The sequence below is a fragment of the Mytilus edulis genome, chromosome 1 (assembly GCF_963676685.1).
Source record: "Mytilus edulis chromosome 1, xbMytEdul2.2, whole genome shotgun sequence".
In the NCBI taxonomy this organism is placed as follows: domain Eukaryota; kingdom Metazoa; phylum Mollusca; class Bivalvia; order Mytilida; family Mytilidae; genus Mytilus; species Mytilus edulis.
In genome coordinates this window covers 94544937-94566362 of record NC_092344.1, presented here as the reverse complement: position 1 = coordinate 94566362, position 21426 = coordinate 94544937, and the positions used below count along the sequence as shown (strand labels likewise).

The 21426-nt window shown below is 32.7% G+C and overlaps 1 protein-coding gene across 1 annotated transcript in view; it reads right to left on the bottom strand.

Annotated features, from left to right (window-relative positions):
- The window catches only part of LOC139495630 (protocadherin Fat 3-like), an 88924-nt gene extending 67921 nt beyond the window's left edge, over window positions 1-21003 (bottom strand). The window contains exons 1-5 of the mRNA XM_071283921.1: window positions 20840-21003; window positions 20187-20262; window positions 11722-11903; window positions 10357-10527; window positions 1239-1354 (exon numbers count right to left, since the gene is read on the bottom strand). Coding sequence (XP_071140022.1) covers window positions 1239-1354; window positions 10357-10527; window positions 11722-11903; window positions 20187-20262; window positions 20840-20993 — 699 coding nt within the window. The 5' untranslated portion in view covers window positions 20994-21003. The remainder of the gene's footprint in view (window positions 1-1238; window positions 1355-10356; window positions 10528-11721; window positions 11904-20186; window positions 20263-20839) is intronic.
- Window positions 21004-21426: the final 423 nt, after the last annotated feature.

Sequence of the window (21426 nt, the reverse complement as noted above, 5' to 3'; positions counted from 1 at the left end):
ATCAAGCTGCGCATAACAGAGCATTTTATTCAAAGATGCATTTAAAACCAACGTTATAAATACATCAGATATTTGTCAAATTAATTTTTTTTTTATCTCTCTATGAAATAACATAATCATGATAGCTTTAGTTCTACTTTTAGTTAGCAATTATATGATAGGGTATATATTTTCAAAAAATGTACAAAAATATGTGTACTGGATGTCGCAGATGCTCATTCATACCTTTAAAAAAAGGATTAAAGACTCTATCCTCATCCACCCACACTGCACACACACATACAGAGTTAGAAAGTAATTTAACTTGTGATAGTAAGAACTAAAACAGCCTAACTGGGGAACTGGATAGGTAAATGCTCACTTAAAACTGTGCCTAACCCGTGTGATAAATGTCTCCTTTACAGCATATATCATGGTGGTGCTCATAAGAAAGGAGACTTATATAAAGCACTTGTAAATAGCTAATAGATATAGGAAGATGTGGTGTGAGTGCCAATGAGACAACTCTCCATACAAATAACAATTTAAAAAGTAAACCATTATAGGTAAAAGTACGGCCTTCAACACGGAGCCTTGGCTCACACCGAACAACAAGCTATAAAGGGCCCCAAAATCACTAGTGTAAAACCATTCAAACGGGAAAACCAACGGTCTAATCTATATAAACAAAACGAGAAACGAGAAACACGTATATATTACATAAACAAACGACAACTACTGTAGTCCTTGTTTTACCAATGAAAACCCCAAAGTCTGTTTGAATAAAACAAACTTAGGCTTTTTGCACATATACACATGCTACTTAATAATTATGCAAAGTTTTGATTAATTCTAATGAAAATTGTAAGATATATGTTGGTGCTATTTAATGTGAAGAAATGGATAAGTTTTACAATGGAAAATCCCTAAAATCAACTTTCTTGTCCGTTTCCATGGTAAACTGGTCATAAGAAGTAAATCATCTCTCTTATATTGCCCCCAAATTTTATTCCAATTTCCAATTTTTGCTCTATACAAAATAGTCTAAAATGTATGATATTTAAAGGTCCATATAATTATCTTATATGGCCAGTGGCCCCCCAATTTTTTTTTTTATATTTTCGATGTACATATTGTAGGGATCAACTGTGCAAAGTTTGAAACAAATCTAGTATTATAAGAGGTTAAATCATGTTTTGTACATATACGAAAAATGGAATAGTCATATTTTGAACATATATACTGATGATATATCTTACTCTATTAATAACTGCTATCGTTGTTGTACTAATGTCAGACTTGTTACATGGATCTGTTACTGTCACGCTTAGAGTATAATTCCCTATTGGAGGTGCATTTTTTACACGTATTTCATCTGTTAATATATTAAGGAAAAATACAAAATCATATATTTTAATTATTACTACATTGAAATGCTAAAAAAAACCTCGAACAAATGATGTACTCTGTCGACGCAACCGGTCTCGGTCATTTGCGAGTGTAGGTGATTCCTTCGTTTTTCCCCCCTGATTAATATCTTCATAATGGTTTGAGGTTTGACGATTCGAACAATGTAAACGGAAATAAATTAAGGACATACCGTTTATACAAAACAAACGTTAAAACTGAGCGATACCTTAAGCTACAACTCCCCAAAAATGTGCGTCGAACTGTTACCCTGTTCCGTAGCGGGTCTCTGCCGTTGGCGATCGAGACAGGACGATATGCCCGACCGCGAACACCAGTAGATGAAAGACTATGCCGACTATGTAATAGCAACGATGTTGAAAGTGAAAAACATTTTTTGTTGTTTTGCCCATTATATGACGATATTAGATTTGAATTGTTTGCTAAAGCTAGAACTTTAATTGATAGCTTCGATACTTTGGATATGGACAGTAAATTTATCGAAATAATGTCTTGTGAAGATATACAAACTTCTTTGTCATATGCAATTTTTAAATCTTTTCAGAGACGAAAACTATTTAGCACATGAGAATTTATCAAGCAAAAATATTTAATGTTTTTCTATTTATATTTATAAACAGTGATTTTAACTCAAATTATTTAGTCATTTTGGAAAAACTTTTACTTTTTTGTAAGTTTATCTGTGATAATTAATATTTTTCTATTGTTATTTCTTATTTTTAAAGCTCAGTATGAAGATAAGTTTATCTTTTTAAATCTTTTTAAAAATTTTAGAATTTGAATTTTTGAACATTTAGACTACAATGACTTGTTTAATGAAACCTTTTAACTTTTTGATTTTAGAAATGTTTGTACATAAGTGTCTCGTAAGTCTACATAAGGCTGGGTATTTGATCTTTTTATTTTGTGTTGTTTATGATATTGTGTATATATATGTCTGATCAAATATGTGACACTATAATAAAATAAATCATTATTATTATTATTATCAGTAAACTACATTCATTTATATATCATTTAATTGCAGCTGTGAAGATTCATTAATTGATGTCTCTATCAAATAGACTCGTACAACTCTTATTACCAGTTTAACAGGTCTACATATTTGGATTTTATGTTCTTTCTTTCTCATTTTAACCCAAAGGAGACGAGGGATTGCTTCGATAAGACAATAATGAAAAGACATCTGCAGGTCAGCATAGGTCTTACAAAAGAAAATAAATACCAGTAGTATGCTTTAGGCTTGAGAAATTACGAAAAACTTTTAAGATTACTCCCAGAAAAAGAGCAAATAAACCAACCGCAATATACAAAACACAATATAGAAAACAAAAGACTGAGCAACACGATCCCCACAAAAAAGAACGAGGGGATCTCAGGTGATTCAGACGGGTTAGCAGATCTTGCTCAACATGTTGTGTTACTCATGTAAGTACAGACCCGGTGATAAGGCTAATTCAGAAGGTCACCGATTAATCGATTAACAAAACCTACATATAAAAGAATATATAATACAAAAATAGTGCAGGAATAGAACTTAACCTAAAATAACGGTATAATAATAATCACAAACACATTTAAAATATATCACTTAAATCCTGTAATTACCATTGTTGTACAGGTTGTTAAATAATGGATGAGAAAAGAGCAAATAAAAATCTGACAAAACTGGTGATAAGCTGTGAATAATCTCAACTGTTGTGGACTTAAAAAGAAAATTATAATTTAGTTGTTAGCTAGCAGTATAACAATTTGAGACATCAACCCTTGACTACTGGAATGTAACACGTACAGTTTTAAGTAAATATTTGATGTTTGAATCTTTTTTTGTGAATATTTATCTCTGTTCCACTACTTTGGTCAAAGCATGCCTGCTTACTATACGGCGTGGGGTTTTGCACATTGTTGAAGGCTGTACGGGGACATATAGTTGCTGATATCTACAACATTTAGGGTCTGGTTGATAGTTGTTTCATTGGCAAACTTCTTAGTTTTATACTGATAAAAAAGGAATATAGAGGAATTTAAAGGACTTATATTACTCCTATTAATACAAAATTGAACATATATCGTATATTGGACCTGACCGATGAGTAAACTTCAAATGCATACTGGGATGATTTGGAATTTTAACAAAAGACGTTTTGAAAATCTAAATAATCAAAATTCATTCTGCATTTACTTATCAAAGTTTTTGGCGTTTGAATACATTACTGGTACATGTAGCTAAACAAATGTATCAAACACATAATTTTATTATAAAGGTAAGTATCAGACCAATTTGTTCTGTTTGATCACTCTACCAGTTCGGTATGACATAGATAATATTTTTTGTCATTTCGGGCCAAATGTCCGTGTATATTTAGAAATGATCATCTGGTCCGTAAATTATCATATGGCTCCAAGTGCTATGATTATTTTTTTGTATTTAGAAAACTATAGGCATTAAGGCCTAACAGCGTATGAAATTCAAATAACTGTTCACAGTCTATGGAAGAAGCGAATCGATATAAACGTTTCTTATATCAAATAGCGATATTGTCTTATATCAACGAGTTGCAAGTTGTGGGAAATTTCAGAAGAATGTTAGCATTTGTACGAAGAAAGGCAGATTTCTCGGTATGAAAATTGTTTGCTAAGCCAAAATCACCTATAAGTCAAAGATACTGCTATATTTTATTATATCAATGCAATGTTTGTCTTATGTAATAGCGATGTGTTTTTAATATCAAAAATTTATGAATGCGATACTTTTCTAATATAACAGATATAGTTTTCTATTATAAAATGAATACGATAACACGTCACAATGCATGTCAAGAAAACCGCTAACATAATTTACAAACTTAGTTCATGACCGGTTTAATGTTTGAGGACCAATATCACTAACATTTAGTACGCTTACATGAACTAATCATTTCGAAAGTGTTGCTTGACCCTATTGATAGTTGACAGTGTTAACAACCTGTTTAGTCCATTGTTTTCCATTATATGGTTTTACCGACTAATTCTATTTGAAGTGATGATGCAATGGCGAAATTTAAATGCGGCTGTAAAAAGTCTACCGACCTATTAGATTCTAATATAGGTCACACTGCTATAGCCTATTCACATGGGTTATATCGAAATAGACAAAGAATATCATTACTTAAAAGGAAAAAAAAACATTCATTCAAACAATCCAATCCAATACAGTTCCCAATTATACTTGACAATGAATATTCAAATGGTAAAATAAATATTCCAAACAAATAAAAATGTACAAATGCTGCTGTCACGAACTTTGAAGATACCAATTGAGTAGCCATAGACAATAAATTGAACAACTTCAGATACCACGAAAATGAAAAATCTTATCAAACAGAAAATGGATTTATTATTAACATAGAAAAAAATATTGAGAGGGAAAACAGTTCTTGTTGGATATCAAAGACTTTTCCCGTTGGTGATTCGATATCTCTGTGAACATAATCAACTCGCCGCTTGGACACTCTTTTACATCGCGATGACTTTCGTGTTTGACTGGTAATCGATCGTATAAATACGCGGACATTTCTTAGTGCAAAATAACAATCCGTATCGCTTGCTATAAATTCATTTCTTCAATGAACACTCATAAAAATAATTTTTTAGAACACAAATAAATAAGATGTAAACGTCTTTTGACGTTAGAAATATATATATAAATATATATAATAAACAATATCAATGATATCTATGCACACGTACATGCAGAAAAAAATATGTTAACACACACGGAAGAATATCTCAAGAACGTTTTGTGAGAAAATATGAATGCCTACTAAAATTCAATCGATTAGATAAACCGAATTATTACAGAAAAGTGTCCACCATGCATTTGCACTGCTCTATTATTAAAAAAAGAAGAATAAAATGATATACAAATGGATGAAAATTATATATAGATATAGGAAGATGTGGTATGAGTGCCAATGAGACAACTCTCCATCCAAATAACAATTTATTAAAGTAAACCATTATAGGTCAAGGTACGGCCTTCAACTCGGAGCTTTGTATACATGTTACAGGTATATACAAATATTAATATAAATTTATATATAACAACAAACCAGAGTATACAGCTTTTTACTTTACCTCCTATACATTTCTAGGAATATGATTGGTTAAAAGCGTTCGCGTGGAGAACGTGTATATTTCATATTAGGTTAGTAGGAAGGCGGGGTTTATTTCATACACGGTTAGTAGTGGAGTTACGTCCCTTTATTCAAACACGGTTAGTAGTGGTGTTGCGTCCCTTTATAAAAACAAAACGGTACTGAGAAAAAATGTTAAAGGTTTAAACAGACAAGGAAATTGATGATTAAGATATTCATAAAACACATTTAAACCTAACATGTTGTTATTGTTGGCATCTGCTTACAGTATTGAAGACTTGCTCATTTTGGTAAGTCACTAGTCTAAATTTCACACGTTAAGATAGGCAGTGAGATAAATTCGTTACATAGTGTGCTAGTGACCTAATACGGTATATATGGGTCAGTAAATTTCATATGGGGATTCGAACTTCGCTCTCACCCCATATGGAATTTACTGAACCCATATATACCGTATTAGGTCACTAACGCACTATGTAAATAATAGTATCACTGCAATGTAATAGTTATTACGGTGAGGTTGAATTGCCTATCATTTATTCACCATTTACACTCGAACTTGTCTCAGAAAAAAATATTTCGGTACATTAACCTCACTTTCGTGTAATGTATGGTTATTTTCAAAGACAAGGTCATCATGCGTTCAGTACTCTAGTACTATTTTTCCATTCTCAATTTTATTCAATTTTCAGAGGCCTTGCAAATACATTTTAAATTAAAAAGATCGCACATGCTCTATCTAAAAAAAAAAGATTTTTACAGTGTAGTGTACTACTGGTGAAACAAATAATATCAAAATTATAGAAACTTCTACCAGCTATAACTCAAAATATTGACAATTCTGTGTTAAGGGGGTCTAAAATTCAGTTTGACAGTTTCAGATGTAATAAAGTTTGACCTTTTTTGACTGGACCAAATCACTACTTAACATGAAGATTCAGCACCCAAATGACAGCCTTGGAGGACTGGAAAGCAGCTATTTATAAGAGGAAATCTTAAACGAATTTATAAATATAAGAAGATTGTGTATGAGTTCGAATGAGACCATTTTACATCAAAGTAATAATTTGTTTAAAGTAAACCATTATAGATCAAAGTACGGCCTTTAACACGGAGCCTTGGCTCACAGCGAACACCACGCTATATAGAACCCAAAACATTACTATTGTTAAACCATTCAAACAGGAAAACCAACGGTCTAATTTGTATAAAAACGAGATTCAATAAAATTAACGGTATCAATTTTCTTGCACCAGATGCGCATTTCGACAATACATGTCTCTTCAGTGATGCTCGTGGCCAAAATATTTGAAATCCAAAGCTTATATAAAAGATGAAGAGCTATAATCCAAAAGGTCCAAAAAGTATAGCCAAATCCGTGAAAGAAATCAGAGCTTTGCATGAGGGAGATACATTCCTTAATTTATAATAATTTCTATCATTTTGTAACAGCAAATTTTAATAACACAAACAAATCCGTATTTTCATGCCAGTACCGAAGTACTGGCTACTGGGCTGGTGATACCCTCGGGGACTAATAGTCCACCAGCAGAGGCATCGACCCAGTGATAGTAACAAAATTAACGGTATCAATTTTCTTGCACCAGATGCGCATTTCGACAATACATGTCTCTTCAGTGATGCTCGTGGCCAAAATATTTGAAATCCAAAGCTTATATAAAAGATGAAGAGCTATAATCCAAAAGGTCCAAAAAGTATAGCCAAATCCGTGAAAGGAATCAGAGCTTTGCATGAGGGAGATACATTCCTTAATTTATAATAATTTCTATCATTTTGTAACAGCAAATTTTAATAACACAAAACAATCCGTATTTTCATGCCAGTACCGAAGTACTGGCTACTGGGCTGGTGATACCCTCGGGGACTAATAGTCCAAAAGTACAGGTCAGATTTTGTCGAATCAATTTGAACGTGGACAGTATTCATTGTTACCAATAAAGAAAGTCTTCCATGCGTGCGTTGGGAGAATATCGGATACATATTGTTTCGATGCGTTCATTAAAAAAATTGATAGATGTTGTGTGAACAATAATTTTGATACTTAGCTAAAGATACCAAAGGGACAGTCAAACTCATAAATCTAAAACAAACTGACAACGCCATGGCTAAAAATGAAAAAGACAAACAGAAAAACAATAGTACACATGACACAACATAGAAAACTAAAGAATAAACAACACGAACCCCACCAAAAACTAGGGGTGATCTCAGGTGCTCCGGAAGGGTAAGCAGATCCTGCACCACATGTGGCACCCGTCGTGTTGCTTATGTGATTACAAATCCGGTAAATAGTCTAATTCGGTAGGTCACATTCATGAAAGGGAAGGGGATTGTAGTTACGACGTAAGGAACCTGGTTTTATAGCGCTAAACATCTCACTTGTATGACAGTCTCATCAAATTCTGTTACATTTACAACGATTCGTGAACAAAACAGACATAAAAGGTAAAATTGTCAAAATATGGGTACAGCAGTCTAATATTAAAACTAATAAGTACTAATATTGATATAACAAAAACACTGCTATGATATTTTAAAAGTATCGCATTGATATTAGAATTTATAGCATTTGTTTATTTATGTATATAAGAAAAACACAGCACTTCAAATTTTACACGGACATAAACTTTTGCTTTTAACTAACTTTTGAATGTATATTTAGACTCAATTGTTGTTTATATTTGAACAATAAGTTTTAAAGTTCGTATTGTCTTAATTTTTCATTGCCGAAAACAACATTTTCCGCATGGAATGTCTGCATATTTACAATTGATATTATTAGTTACATAGTGTGCTAGTGACCTAATACGGTATATATGGGGTCAATAAATTCCATATGGGGTGAGAGCGAAGCTCGAATCCCCATATGGAATTTACTGACCCCATATATACCGTATTACGTCACTAGCACACTATGTAACGAATTTATCTTACCGACTATCTTAACGTGTGAAATTAAGACTAGTGATTCTCAAAACGAGCAAGTCTTCAATACTGTTAGCGCTAAGAAAATATTTCCATCAATCCTACAAAAACAGATGCCAACAATAACGATTGTAAGGTTTAAATGTGTTTTATGAATTTGTTTCAATCTGAATCATCAATTTCTTCGTCTGTTGGAACTTTTAAGATTTTTTCTCAGTACCGTTTTGTTTTTTACAAAGGGACATAACACCATTACTAACCGTGTATTAAATAAGCCCCGCCCCTTCTTACCTAATAAGGAATATAAAGGGACGTAACTCCACTACTAACCGTGTATGAGATAAACCCCGCCTCCCTACTAACCTAATATCAAATATACACGGTTTGCACGCGGACGCTTTTAACCAATCATATTCCTGGAAATGTATAGGAGGTAAGATAATAGACAATATCGCTATGTGATATAAGAAACGTTTTTATCGATTCGCTTCTTCCAAAGACTGGTTCAATTAAACGAAAGAGTTTATGTATTGCGAGACGAAGTATAGTTTAACGTACAAATGTAAGACGGAAAACAATTAAAATCGCATTAAATGCAAACAATTCGACACCAGGTTGGTCTACACGGTAAACTTTCTTGATTGTATCACCTTCTATCGTACGATTTTAAATTAAAGGCAACAGTGGTTTACTCGCTGTTAAAATCTCATAAATCCACTAAAATATACAAATCTGAGTAAAAAAAAATTGGGGAAATCGCATGAACTTCAAAATGACAAAAAGAGCGAGATCGGCTATGTCGACAGGATAAAAGTATCCAGCTATGTTTGCATCATTCTCATGGAAATTAAAAATCAGCGAAAATTTCACGTCCAGGATTAGGGTAAATTACTAAATTTACAGATCAGACAATTATTCTGTTACCAATATATCTAAGACCGCGAAAACACGTCTCTAGTGGGTTGAGACACAGACACAGCGTATCTGTCTTATACAGTAGTCATTTAGAATCATATTCAAAACAGTGTGGCTGTGGCCATTGATTGCCGACCTAAATTATCCCATTGACTGGGACATATTAGGTGAACGTTTGTCTGTCACGACCACTGCTCACTACTTACTTATTATAGAATTTAAACTGTGGGGTCACCAAAGGATCTTAACGCCTTTAATAATAAAATAACTCGAACAATTAATCAGGAATAACCTTTATGTTTTGATTTATATTATTGATATAAATCAAAACATCGTGTTATTCCTGATTAGTTTTTCTAATTACTTTATTCAGGTGTTGAGAACCTTTTGTGGCCCCACAGTTTAAGTGTCTTTAACAAATACATAGTGAGCAGCGGTCGTTACAGACAAACGTTCACATAATCTGTCCCAGTCAATGGGATAATTTAGATCGTCAATCAATGACCACAGCCACACTGTTTTGAATATGATTCTATTAGAGCCATTTATAAGAGCCATGCAAATGTATACTTTTAAAGTGCTATGAGAAACCTCCGAATCATGATAGTCTTTAAAAATGTAAACATTGCAAAGAAGTAGTGAAAATTTGTTAAAGAAGAAGCTTAAAAAAAATAAATGTGAACGAATAGTCTCTTTTAAAACCTAGTCTACGTTAAATAAGAATATGAGCGATTTATTTCCATTAGGAAAATAAGAGCATTAAAATATTTGAATGTAAAAGAGATTATCTTAAATCTACAATACTTAAAATTTTCTTTTTCAAATTTTAAAACTACCTTTGCAATGCATGCAATACATTAACCATTTTAAAATATATTTTCTAAGTTTTCATTTCAAGTTGAACATAAAAAAATGTCTGTGTGTATAGTCCAAAATATCAAGGAAGACTTACTGGTATTTTGGAGTTCGAAATAACTTGTGGTAACGTTAAATGTTATCGTCAAACTATTAGTGTCTTCGAGGTCACCATCCGTAGCTGTAAATGTGGATAATAAATCGCCTGCAAATACCTCGTCATTATACTTTATTACGTCGGTTAACCCTGACAATGATGGATCTTGGCCTGAAGTGAAATGTGTACAGTAGTAAGCTTTAAAGTCTAAAATGTCCAACAATAAATGACCACCTTACGACAATAAATGTCATTTCAGTGACGCTCGATGCCAAAATATTAGAACATGCGAAACTTAGTTAAATAATGAAAAGCTTATAAACCTTTTAGCTAGATGATATTATACTTGTTAAAGGGGCATTAGCTTTCAAATTCCTGTTCACCGCTTTGACTCAAATTCTTATATTTGATTTATAACATACTAAAACGTGTATCTAAATTACAATAAGTCTAAAATAAACAATCAACAATGCATGGACTCGATAGTATATATCAGTATTTCGTGTGTATTTTAGTCTAGACGCCATCTAATTAATCATCGAGATGACCTCCGAAGACTTTCGACGGTCACATAACCCGATAGTATATATCAGTATTTCGTGTGTATTTTAGTCTAGACGCCATCTAATTAATCATCGAGATGACCTCCGAAGACTTTCGACGGTCACATAACCTGATATAAACATAAACATAAATATTAATAGATAACGACCTCGTGCAATTGAACTTTTCTAGAACTGTATGATTTCATGTTATAGATTGAAAAAATAAGTTAATCATCGTTGTTACCTGTATACATAAGAATGATTTTTTGTGGATCTAATCAGTCAATGAAATGGTTCACCTTTGTTTCACTTTCAATGTTGATATCATTTTCCTTTTAATTGGCTGAACACGAGTAATACATGCGTAACCAATCTCTAGCTAAGGAGTTAAATTAAAGGTCTCATGAATATGGATTCAATGAGGTCGAATTATTCACTTGCAAGTGAATAATTCATCAGCGATGTTTCTTAGCTTATTTTGACAAAATTGAACTAAACTGGCTGCTAAAAAGGAATATTTCACTATTTCACTTTCATAAATGATTGATAAAAAAACATATATATTTTTTTTATATCTCGTAGATGATGCCCCTTTAAATAGTATATAAACAAAGACAATTTTTACAAAAAATTATAATGATTTTTTGTGGGAAAGTCCTTGATGAATCCATGTGTAATATATAATGTTTAAAATTATTCGAGATTAAATAGCAACACAGTTGTTTTGTATTCTAGTAAATCCTTTCAAGATTTAAAAAGAAAACATCATATATCCTTATAAATGAAACAAAGAGTAAAATACGATTGTGGATGCACTTACTTTGTATAGTAATCGCTTGAATGGCGTAAACAGCTTTGGAAGTATCTGTAGTAGACCATTCATAAGGACTTGTGGATGCCATTGATGTATCAATGTTGGTTAATTTTTTTCTTTGTTTGCCTTCACTACCCATCCCGCTGGTCCCAGTATTTGGTATAATGAATGTACTACTGTTTGTATGTCTAAATGAAAAAGAAAATGTTTATCAGAAACACCCATCCACACACACACACACCCATATTTATAAGAAGTATTATGAACTTATAAAAAAACCGATCAGGTTAATACGTCTATGGGAAGCATGCGAAACCCGATGTTCGTCTAACAAATTTACTCAAAAATTGTCAGGATAATGAAAAAAATCGTTGAACAAGCCTTTTATTCCAAAAAAAAAATTTGTGTTACCATTGGATAAATATATATTCCCTTTTATTAGCTTATACTTAAAATTATTTTTTTAGATTTCAATTTTTTTGTTGACTTGAACTAAATTAGTTCTCACGTGTATTTCAAAATGTACAGTTGTGATAAAAATACTGAATTTAAGTATATAAGTTAGACCGTTTTCAATGATATAAAAATAAGGAGATGTGGTATGATTGTCAAATGCGACAACTATCCGACCTAATTTATAACAGAAACAATTTACGAAAAACCAATATGACAGACATGAACCAACGACAAACACTAAACTACAGGCTCCTGACTTGGGAAAGGCACATAAAGAATGTGGCGGAGTTAAAGATGTTTGTGAGCGCTCAACCTCCCCATACTTTGGACAGTTGTGCTACAGCACAGCATAAGAACAAACTATAAAAATCAGTTGAAAAGGGCATAATAATCAGATCGATACAGATACAAAGCAGAAAAACATCTAACAAAAACACAGACCGTACCTGGCAGGGTATTTATACATCCCTTACAACCAAAAAGACACACTTGTCACAGATCTGAGATTACTCGCAGTTACTGACAGCTAGTTCAAAACCAATAACAACTAATAAAAAATCAGGTATCTAAGACTGGTGTTTTACCAAAGCAGGTGAAATACAAAAAGTCCATTTATGTTTTTGTGAAAGATTACTCCGAGTGAAGCAATCAACCAATACTGCTATGGTATATTTTGAGGTGGGACGAATTCCCTTAATAGTGAAACGTAAACTGCAGATTTTTAAATATTGGCTCAGACTATTGAAACATTTTGTCGTGCATTTTTTTTTAGTTTAAATCTCTGTCCTGCCTTTTTATTTTTCACTCTATTCGGTCCTGTCATTTTTTTTTAAAATGTGGACAAATTCATTTATATACATATTATCTATTTGATATTATTCCCAACTTTGTACTTAGTTTATATCTATTTCACCCTATATTATAATGATCTTATTATATTGAACATATTTTGTATTATATGGTTCAATGAATTCAAAATACTCTATTGGGGCTCTTTGATATTAACTCACCACTGGCTATTAGACAAACTACCTTACTTAATAGTTGTTTTATCTGATTCTATCTAGTTTAACAGTTCACCTATTGACTATATATATATTGTACTTTTTAACTATATTGTCAATGCAGAATAAGTAACACCAGAAACAACATCAAGAGCCGTAGCCAGCATTATAAGGTATTTACATTTAAGGGTTTTTCAAATTAGTTTATGGTTAAATGTTTTTGACTTTAATATTTTATTTGGTTTCATTTACTTTGCTAATTGCATTTCAAACTTTATATTTTCTTATTTACCTGTAATTAACTTTCAATGTTATATTTATAGGTTAGACAATACTTGGTCATGTTTTATGAAGATTTAAGCCCAAGGCGAAGCCGAGGGCTTAAATCTTCATAAAACATGACCAAGTATTGTCTGACCAATTTAGAACATATTCACACTTTCGAGTGACCTTACAAAACTATCCTTTCCCATTGTAATATTCAAACCTAAATAAGAGTTCACTTTTTATAATGAACTAAATATAATACATAGGTTATGGTAATTTCAATGGATGAAATGAAATAGCACTGACATAGTTTGTGATGGATAAATTGTTTTTCTTCTGCTTCAGGTAAAATTTAATACTTATAGCATATATCTTTAGATTTTTTTTATTATAAAAAGCAACACAATGTTATATAAATCCCCTTTTTGAAATTTGATTTTTTTTTTATAAATATGAAACTCTCTGTATGAATATTTGAATTCAGACCATACAACAATTGAACATTATATGTTTACTTTTTATTGATAAATTTAAATGTATTGTGTTTCTCCGAAAACAATCCTTTGCTATATATCAGCAGTCTGGCAATGTGTTTTTTTTTTATAGAAAAAGAAAATAATTCCCTCAAATGTAAGGTATATAAATGAAATAAATATCATTTTATTTATCCTATTATTTTTTTGTGTATTCTATATATGTGTACCATTAAAAAATGCATGAAATTTTGCAAAATTCAAAATATTTTTATTTTAATCTTTGCTCTTTCGTTTCTAATCAGTAGGCTATTTTCCCAAGGAAAATGTCTTAGGGGATTGTACACTTCGTTAGTGCAGCTATTAAGAGTTCACTTTCATAATTAACTGACAATGAAAAGTCATTCATGTATAGCATTTCATAGTGCATGGAAAACCATGTACTATGAAAATTAGAGGGCAAAAAACTGACTTTTCATTGGACGAGAAGGGGTGAGTATGTTCTAAAGTATTTTATATAGTAGTATGGTCAACTTACTTTAGTGAACAGTTTTCATTAGCATTGATTAACAAATTGTTTACATTCAGAGTTGTCATTTAACTGTGTTTGCATTATTATTTATTTGCAATTGTGTAATTAAACATAATATTCATTATTTGCTACAAAATGATATATTCATATGCATTTATATGTAAAGTTGTATTTATTTGTCATTATCTGTATATTTCAGATCTGTCGTTGCCTTCTATATTATATTTATTAAAATATCTGAACGTTCTGCATTTGATTTATCTGAGCCTTATTCCACCTGGTCACATAAAGTTAAACTGACTTTTTTTACATAAATTTTCATCCTGCCTTTTTGTTTGCCAAGTTGCTCATCATGTCTTTTTTTTAAACTCAAAACTCCTGTCCTGCCTATTTTTTTCAAATTTCATCCTAGCCTCCCCCCTCCCCCATAAAAATAAAATGGTAGCTCCTTAAATATATTCCTCCTTTATACCGGAAGGCTATTACAACAATAAGACTATCTTCTCATTCATTAAATATTGAGACTGGTCGTTATCTAAATGTACCTGTATTTGACCGTCCGTTTATTCAAAGTATGTAGTCAATGTATTGAGGACGAGTTCCACTTTATTCTTGTGTGTTCGGCATATAGTGACTTGCGGGCAAAGTTTTTTTTATTAAACAATACTACTGATATAGACAGAGCGTATTTAAACTGATACAGTTGTTTAGTCTACAAAACGCGAAGCAGTTGACGTTTTTGGGAAAATTTATTATCCTGGCTTTTATAATTAGGGACAGTATTTTACAAAAATAATTAACATTCTCTGTCTTCATGTTTTATTGCAATTATAACTTGTTATTTTTTTTCACCGATGAGCTGTAAAGCTTAAGGTAATAAAGTATATAAGACTAAAATATCAATCAGTACGCATCCAACATCTTTGGTAGCAACCTTATTTTACGTTTTGTTTATACTTAGATAAAACATTGAAATAAACAAGATATTTTGCGGGTTAACTTTAGGTCAGGTCAATTGTTAAGGGATGTTAAGAAGGAAATTCTAAGTTGATCAATGAGGAATGTAAAGGAACATTCCATTTGTAATTATGATATGACCCTCAGAATCGTATATAAATAAACTCATCATAGATACCAGGATTTAAATTTTGTACGCCAGACGTGCGTTTTGTCTTGAAAATACTCACCAGTAACGCTCGAATCAAAATGATTAAAAAGGCTAAATAAAGTACGAAGTTGAAGAGCATTGAGGACCCAAAATTCCGAAAGGTTTTGACTAATACAGCTAAGGTACTCTATTCCTGGAGTAGAAAATCCTCAGAATTTCGAAAAATTAAACGTTTTATAAACAGTTAATTTATAGTTATAAAATTGAGAATGAAAATGGGGAATGTGTCAAAGAGACAACAACCCGACCAAAGAGCAGAAATTGTTTGTGAAGTGTTACAGACAGTTGAAGTTTTACGGACGGTTGTATTGTGATTGTTCTTGTAATGTTCGTGTTCAACTGTGTTTTTACGGTAAGCTGTTGGTCTTATATGCCAACGGTTTCGTCTATAACGTCTGCCACCTGACGTTTGCACTACATACAAGCGAGGAGTGTGGTGTTTTTTCAGGTCCACAATTAATGTTTTAATTATCATAGTTCATTTTATTTTTCCTTTGGCGGATTTCAAGTTGAGAATTTCACCGTTGTTGACGTTTTGCTGCATCAATAGCGGTAATGATGTAGGTAATGATGTTTTCAATCTCCGATTTAGAAACAATTGTACTGGCGAAAGATCAATGTCCACCGGTTTGTTTCGATAGTCTAAAAGAGCTCTGTGCGGATCCTTCGATTTCATAATGAGCTTCTTGACGGTTTAAACACTTCTTTCTGCTTGTCCATTTGATTGAGCAAAGTGTGGGCTGCTCGTTGTATGTTTAAATCCATATTCGGTAGCAAATCTTTTGAATTCTAACGAAGAAAACTGAGGAACATTGTCAGAAACTAATTCGTCAATATATCCAAATCTTGACATTAGTCCTTTTAAATAGTCAATGGTGTTCTTGCTTGTTTCATTGTCCAGTTTCATTACTTCCGGTCATTTCGAGTAGTAGTCAACTACGAGTAGGTAGTGTTATTTTTTATATTCAAATAAGTCTACGGCAAGTTTCGACCAGGGTCGCTCTGTGATTTCAGGCATTAACATTGGTTCCTTCGCATTAAGAGACTGATGTTGAGCGCAAAGTCCACATGATTTAACTTTATCCTCAATATCCTGTCCCATGCCGATCCATAAAAGCACATCACGTGCACGGCTTTTGCACTTTTCGATCCCAAGATATGATTCGTGTATTTTGTCTAACATTTCATTTTGTAGCGCTTTCGGTACAATTGCTTTGTTTGACTTGTACAATAGTCCATCGATTACTGATAATTCATCACGGAAAGTCCAATATGGCCTTAAAGAGTGTAAAAGATCAGATTTTTCATTTGACCATCAATCAAATATGACATCTTGTAATTCCTGAAGGTGTTCAACATTTGCTGTTTCCTTCTGAAATTTAGCATACATTTCTGGTGCGATTGGCATGTGTGATATCAAATGAATGTCAATCACGTATAAATCAGGTGCTGATTGAAGTTGTTTTACGTATTCGTTTTTATTCTGTAGTTAGTCTATACTTCGGTGTAAACATTTATATCTATTATATAGTCATTTTTATAAATTTACTGTTTGCAAAAGTATGAACTATTCTAAATACTAAGGAATTTCTTATCCAAGGCATATAATCTTAGCTGTATTTGGCACAACTTTTTGGAACTTTTGGTCCTCAATGCTCTTCAACTTTGTACTTATATGTAGACGAAACGCGCGTCTGGCGTATTTTAAAAATCATAAGCCTGGTACCTTTTGATAGCTATTATTTGTGTGTGTCTCTGTCCTGTATGTTCTCCCATTTATTTGTATTGTAGTCCTGTCATGTAATGTTGTCATTTTAATGTTATATTTAACATTGCCATAAAAGCGGGAGGTTTGGTTAGCCACTACACCAGGTTCAACCCACCATTTTTTTCTTAAAATGTCCAGTACCAAGTCAGGAAAATGGTCATTGTTATATTATAGTTCGTTTCTGTTTGTGTTGCATTTGTGTGTTGTGTTTCTGTTGTGTCGTTGTTCTCCTCTTATATTTTATGTGTTTCCCTCAGTTTTAGTTTGTAACCCGGATTTGTTATTTTCCCAATCGATTTATGAATTTTGAATAGCGGTATACTACTGTTGCCTTTATTTTCGAGCTAGGTTCGTCTAGTTGAATATGCCAAAATCCACTGGTGGTATCCAGTTTACTAAAGACTTTAGCATTTGGCATTTGCGAAATTACTTTTTCAACGGTTTATTTAACGGATAATGTTCACGTAATATGGCCTTGTTAAGATCACGTGGAAAAATGCAGATTCGAATTTTGCCGTTGGGTTTAATGACGATTACCATGGAGTTAACCCATTGTGTCGGTTCTTGCTGTTTGATGATTACGCTAAGTTCCTCCATACGGTCAAATTCAGCTTTAACTTTGACTTTGATAGCTATGGGTATCTTACGCGGTGCGTGTACAACTGGTGCTACAGTTTTGTTTATAAGTATCTTATATGTTCCTGGTAGACACCCTAGGCCTGTGAACAAATCTCCATATTGTTGTTCCAGTTTTTCTGGTAAAAATGGTTTTGTCGTTTCTTGTGGCGTGCTTGTATGAGTGATTGAATGTATGCGCTTTAGAAGTTTCATCGCTTCGCATGTTTTGGCACATATGACGGATTGTACATTACGATCCACAATGTAAAATTTCACGGCATATCCTGGCATTTATAACTACACCTATGATTGATTACTCCAACAGTGTCAATGATGTGTCCTGAGTAGGAATGAAGCGGGGAAATATTTTTTGTAATGATAGGATGCGAACAAATGGTTTTCAGTTTGTGTAGGGAAAGTACGTTGCACGTTACACCTGTGTCGTCGTTGACGTTAATTGTTTCGGTCCATTCATCAGTATGCAATTCTGAATTATCAAATGTAGCAACAAAAAGTTCCTCATCAGATTCAGTGCATATGTCTTAAGTGTGCATTTTCTTTGTTGATGTGTTTGATGACAGACATACGGACGCAAAGTGGTTAAATTTATGGCACTTGTTGCACTGTTTCCCAAATGCAGGACATTTTCTACGCTCATGTTTACCTCAACAGTTTTTACCTTTGTTTGTGACATTAGGTGATTGCCCCTTGTTATTTTGAGGTGGTCCCCTTTGTGGTGTGTATTGCTTGCCACACTTTTTACAAGATGCAAAGTTATTTGATCTTGATCCTTGTTTGTTCAACATGTTGATTTATCTTCCACTGATTTTAAATGTGCTTTAGAAAATTCATACGTTCTTGCGAACTTGATAGCTTTCACTAACGTTAGTTTAGATCCTTCGGTGATGCATTTTTCACGATCTTTGTGGTCTTTCGTTCCAAAAACACTGGCGTCCCGGACCATTTCGTCTGGAGTTGCATAGCCAGAATCTTTAACCAATATTTTAAGGTCGGTGGGGTATTCTTTGAAAGTGTCAATGTCTTTTTGTACACGGCTTATAAATTTGTATCGTGAATAGATTTTTTTTTATTTAGGTCGATCGTGTTTTTCGAAGTTCTGATAGTACACTTCAAGTTTCTTTTTGTCTTCTTCCGAGAGATCCCAGGTTGAATAAATGTCCCTACCTTTATTTCCGATCCATATCATTAGATAGTTACATTTTTGTGCTTCGGCAGTTTTAGATAGAGGTCCCGCGAACCAAAATTCTGAGTGTTGTTGGAAAGATTTCCAAGCGGTCAACAGGTCTGTTGCTTCCCTGTCCATTTTGGGATGTGATCCTGTTAGTGCATCCATGATTTTGATTTATTTCAGTAGCTGGATTGTTCATGCAACTTTTAAGATTGTTTCCATCTACGGTTGGCTTATTTTCTTTATGATGGGCGACGGTTCATGCTGACACCATGTTCAATAAGTACGAAGACATGTTGACAATAACAAACTATATTTATTAACCTTCTATACAGGAGAGTCTCATAATACATAACAATAAAGTCCGGATCGTATTCGGTTGAGATATGTGAATATTACTGTATGTGACAGGGCTGTTGTTATCATAGGGACTAACAGTCCACCAGCAGATGTACCGACCCAGAGGTTAAAGAGCTAATAAAACCAAAAAGGGACCAAAACTAAAGCCAACCCTGAAAAGGAATCGGAGCTCTGCATGATTTAGATAAATTCCTTAATTTAAAAGATTTCGAAATTTTATAACATCAAATTTAAAAAGAACAATTTTCATGCAAATACTGAAGTACTGACTAATGCTGATACCCTCGGGGACTAACAGTCCACCAACAGAAGTATCGATCCAGTGATAGTATTAACATTGATGGTACTAATTTCAATTGTTCCAGATGCGAATTTCGACAATTGAAATCTCTTCAGTGATTTTTGAGACCTAACCCAATACAATCGTTAAGTAGATAAAACCCCAAAAGACCAAAATTAAAGCCAAACCCGGGTTGAAAATTAGAGCTATAAATGAGGGAGATACATTTCTTAATTTAAAAGATTTCGATTTTTAACAAATCAATAATAAAATCAATTGATAGTTAGGTTTCAACATTATTTCAATTATAAAATATTGACACTTTGAACAAATTAAAAAAAACGAAAACAACTTACAACCCAATAAGATCGTCATTGTTAACCCGAACTCTCTTTCCATTTGCAATATCTTCCCCCGCTTGGATTTGGGACTCTAAAAAGAGAAAGCATTTATTTGACACAATTGAGTCTACATGAAACAATATTTCAGAAAAACAGTTTTTATTATTGGCATCATATTTATTATATTTGTATATATATGAAAATAAGGACATGCTTTTCAAACCGATATTCATGTGGGAACCGACTTTGGTCCTTTTTCCTCATCGAATTGTTTCTTTATTCATATCGGGCATATTTGCATATAAACAGACGCAAGTCCTCATGAATTGACTTTAAGTTCTGCAAAAAAGAATTACGTTCTGAATAAGTCAATATTTGGTGACCATCTTCATCGTATCTATCTAAATGACTAATTGACTTTAAAAACAACAACAGAAAAACATACATTTAAGCATCTTCATAACTTGATTTCATCTAGAAATTTGCTTTGATTGGTTGAGAACTGAATATTACGGTACAGATAATTATAATAAGGAATACTGGTGTCAGTTTTTATAAGATTACTTATTCTGTTTAATTTAACTAGTATACACTTAATATTTCCTGCCTTGATATATTAATGATACAAAATATAACGCCGTCATTGCATCGATAATTTACAAACTTACCATTTGACGTTATTGTATTGCTACCAACTAATATGTACTTAGTGTCCGTGTCTTTCCGCCAAACCATGGCATCGACACTACCATTTAAATCGGCATTAAAGACCCATCTGCTAACAAAACCACAGCAATCAAATTTAAAATCAGTATGGTTCATCAACACTGCCACACCTATAAATAAGAAAAGTGATTAGTTTAAGAGGACTAAATTGATTTGTCCATTGTGTATATGGTATGATAAAACAGGTACATTTATGCTTTCTTCGATTGGTTATTCTATATCACGGATGTTTATTGTCCTTCAGTCTTTGGTGGATAGTTGTCTCATGTGCAACCATACCACTTGTCATTATTTTTGTTTTGTTTATAAAATATCAGGAATCGTTTGGACCACAATGATACTCCTGATAGAAACTTAATAGTACAAATGTGTGATTATCTTGATACAGTGCATCCTTAAAACATGTCTCTTTTATAGTGTATTTCTTGTTTGATTTTACCCATTCTTAGTCAAAATATTTTCATTGAATTTAATATGTTTTTCAGTCAGCTTATGATAACTTTTTAAGTTTTTTGTCAAGTTTTTTTTT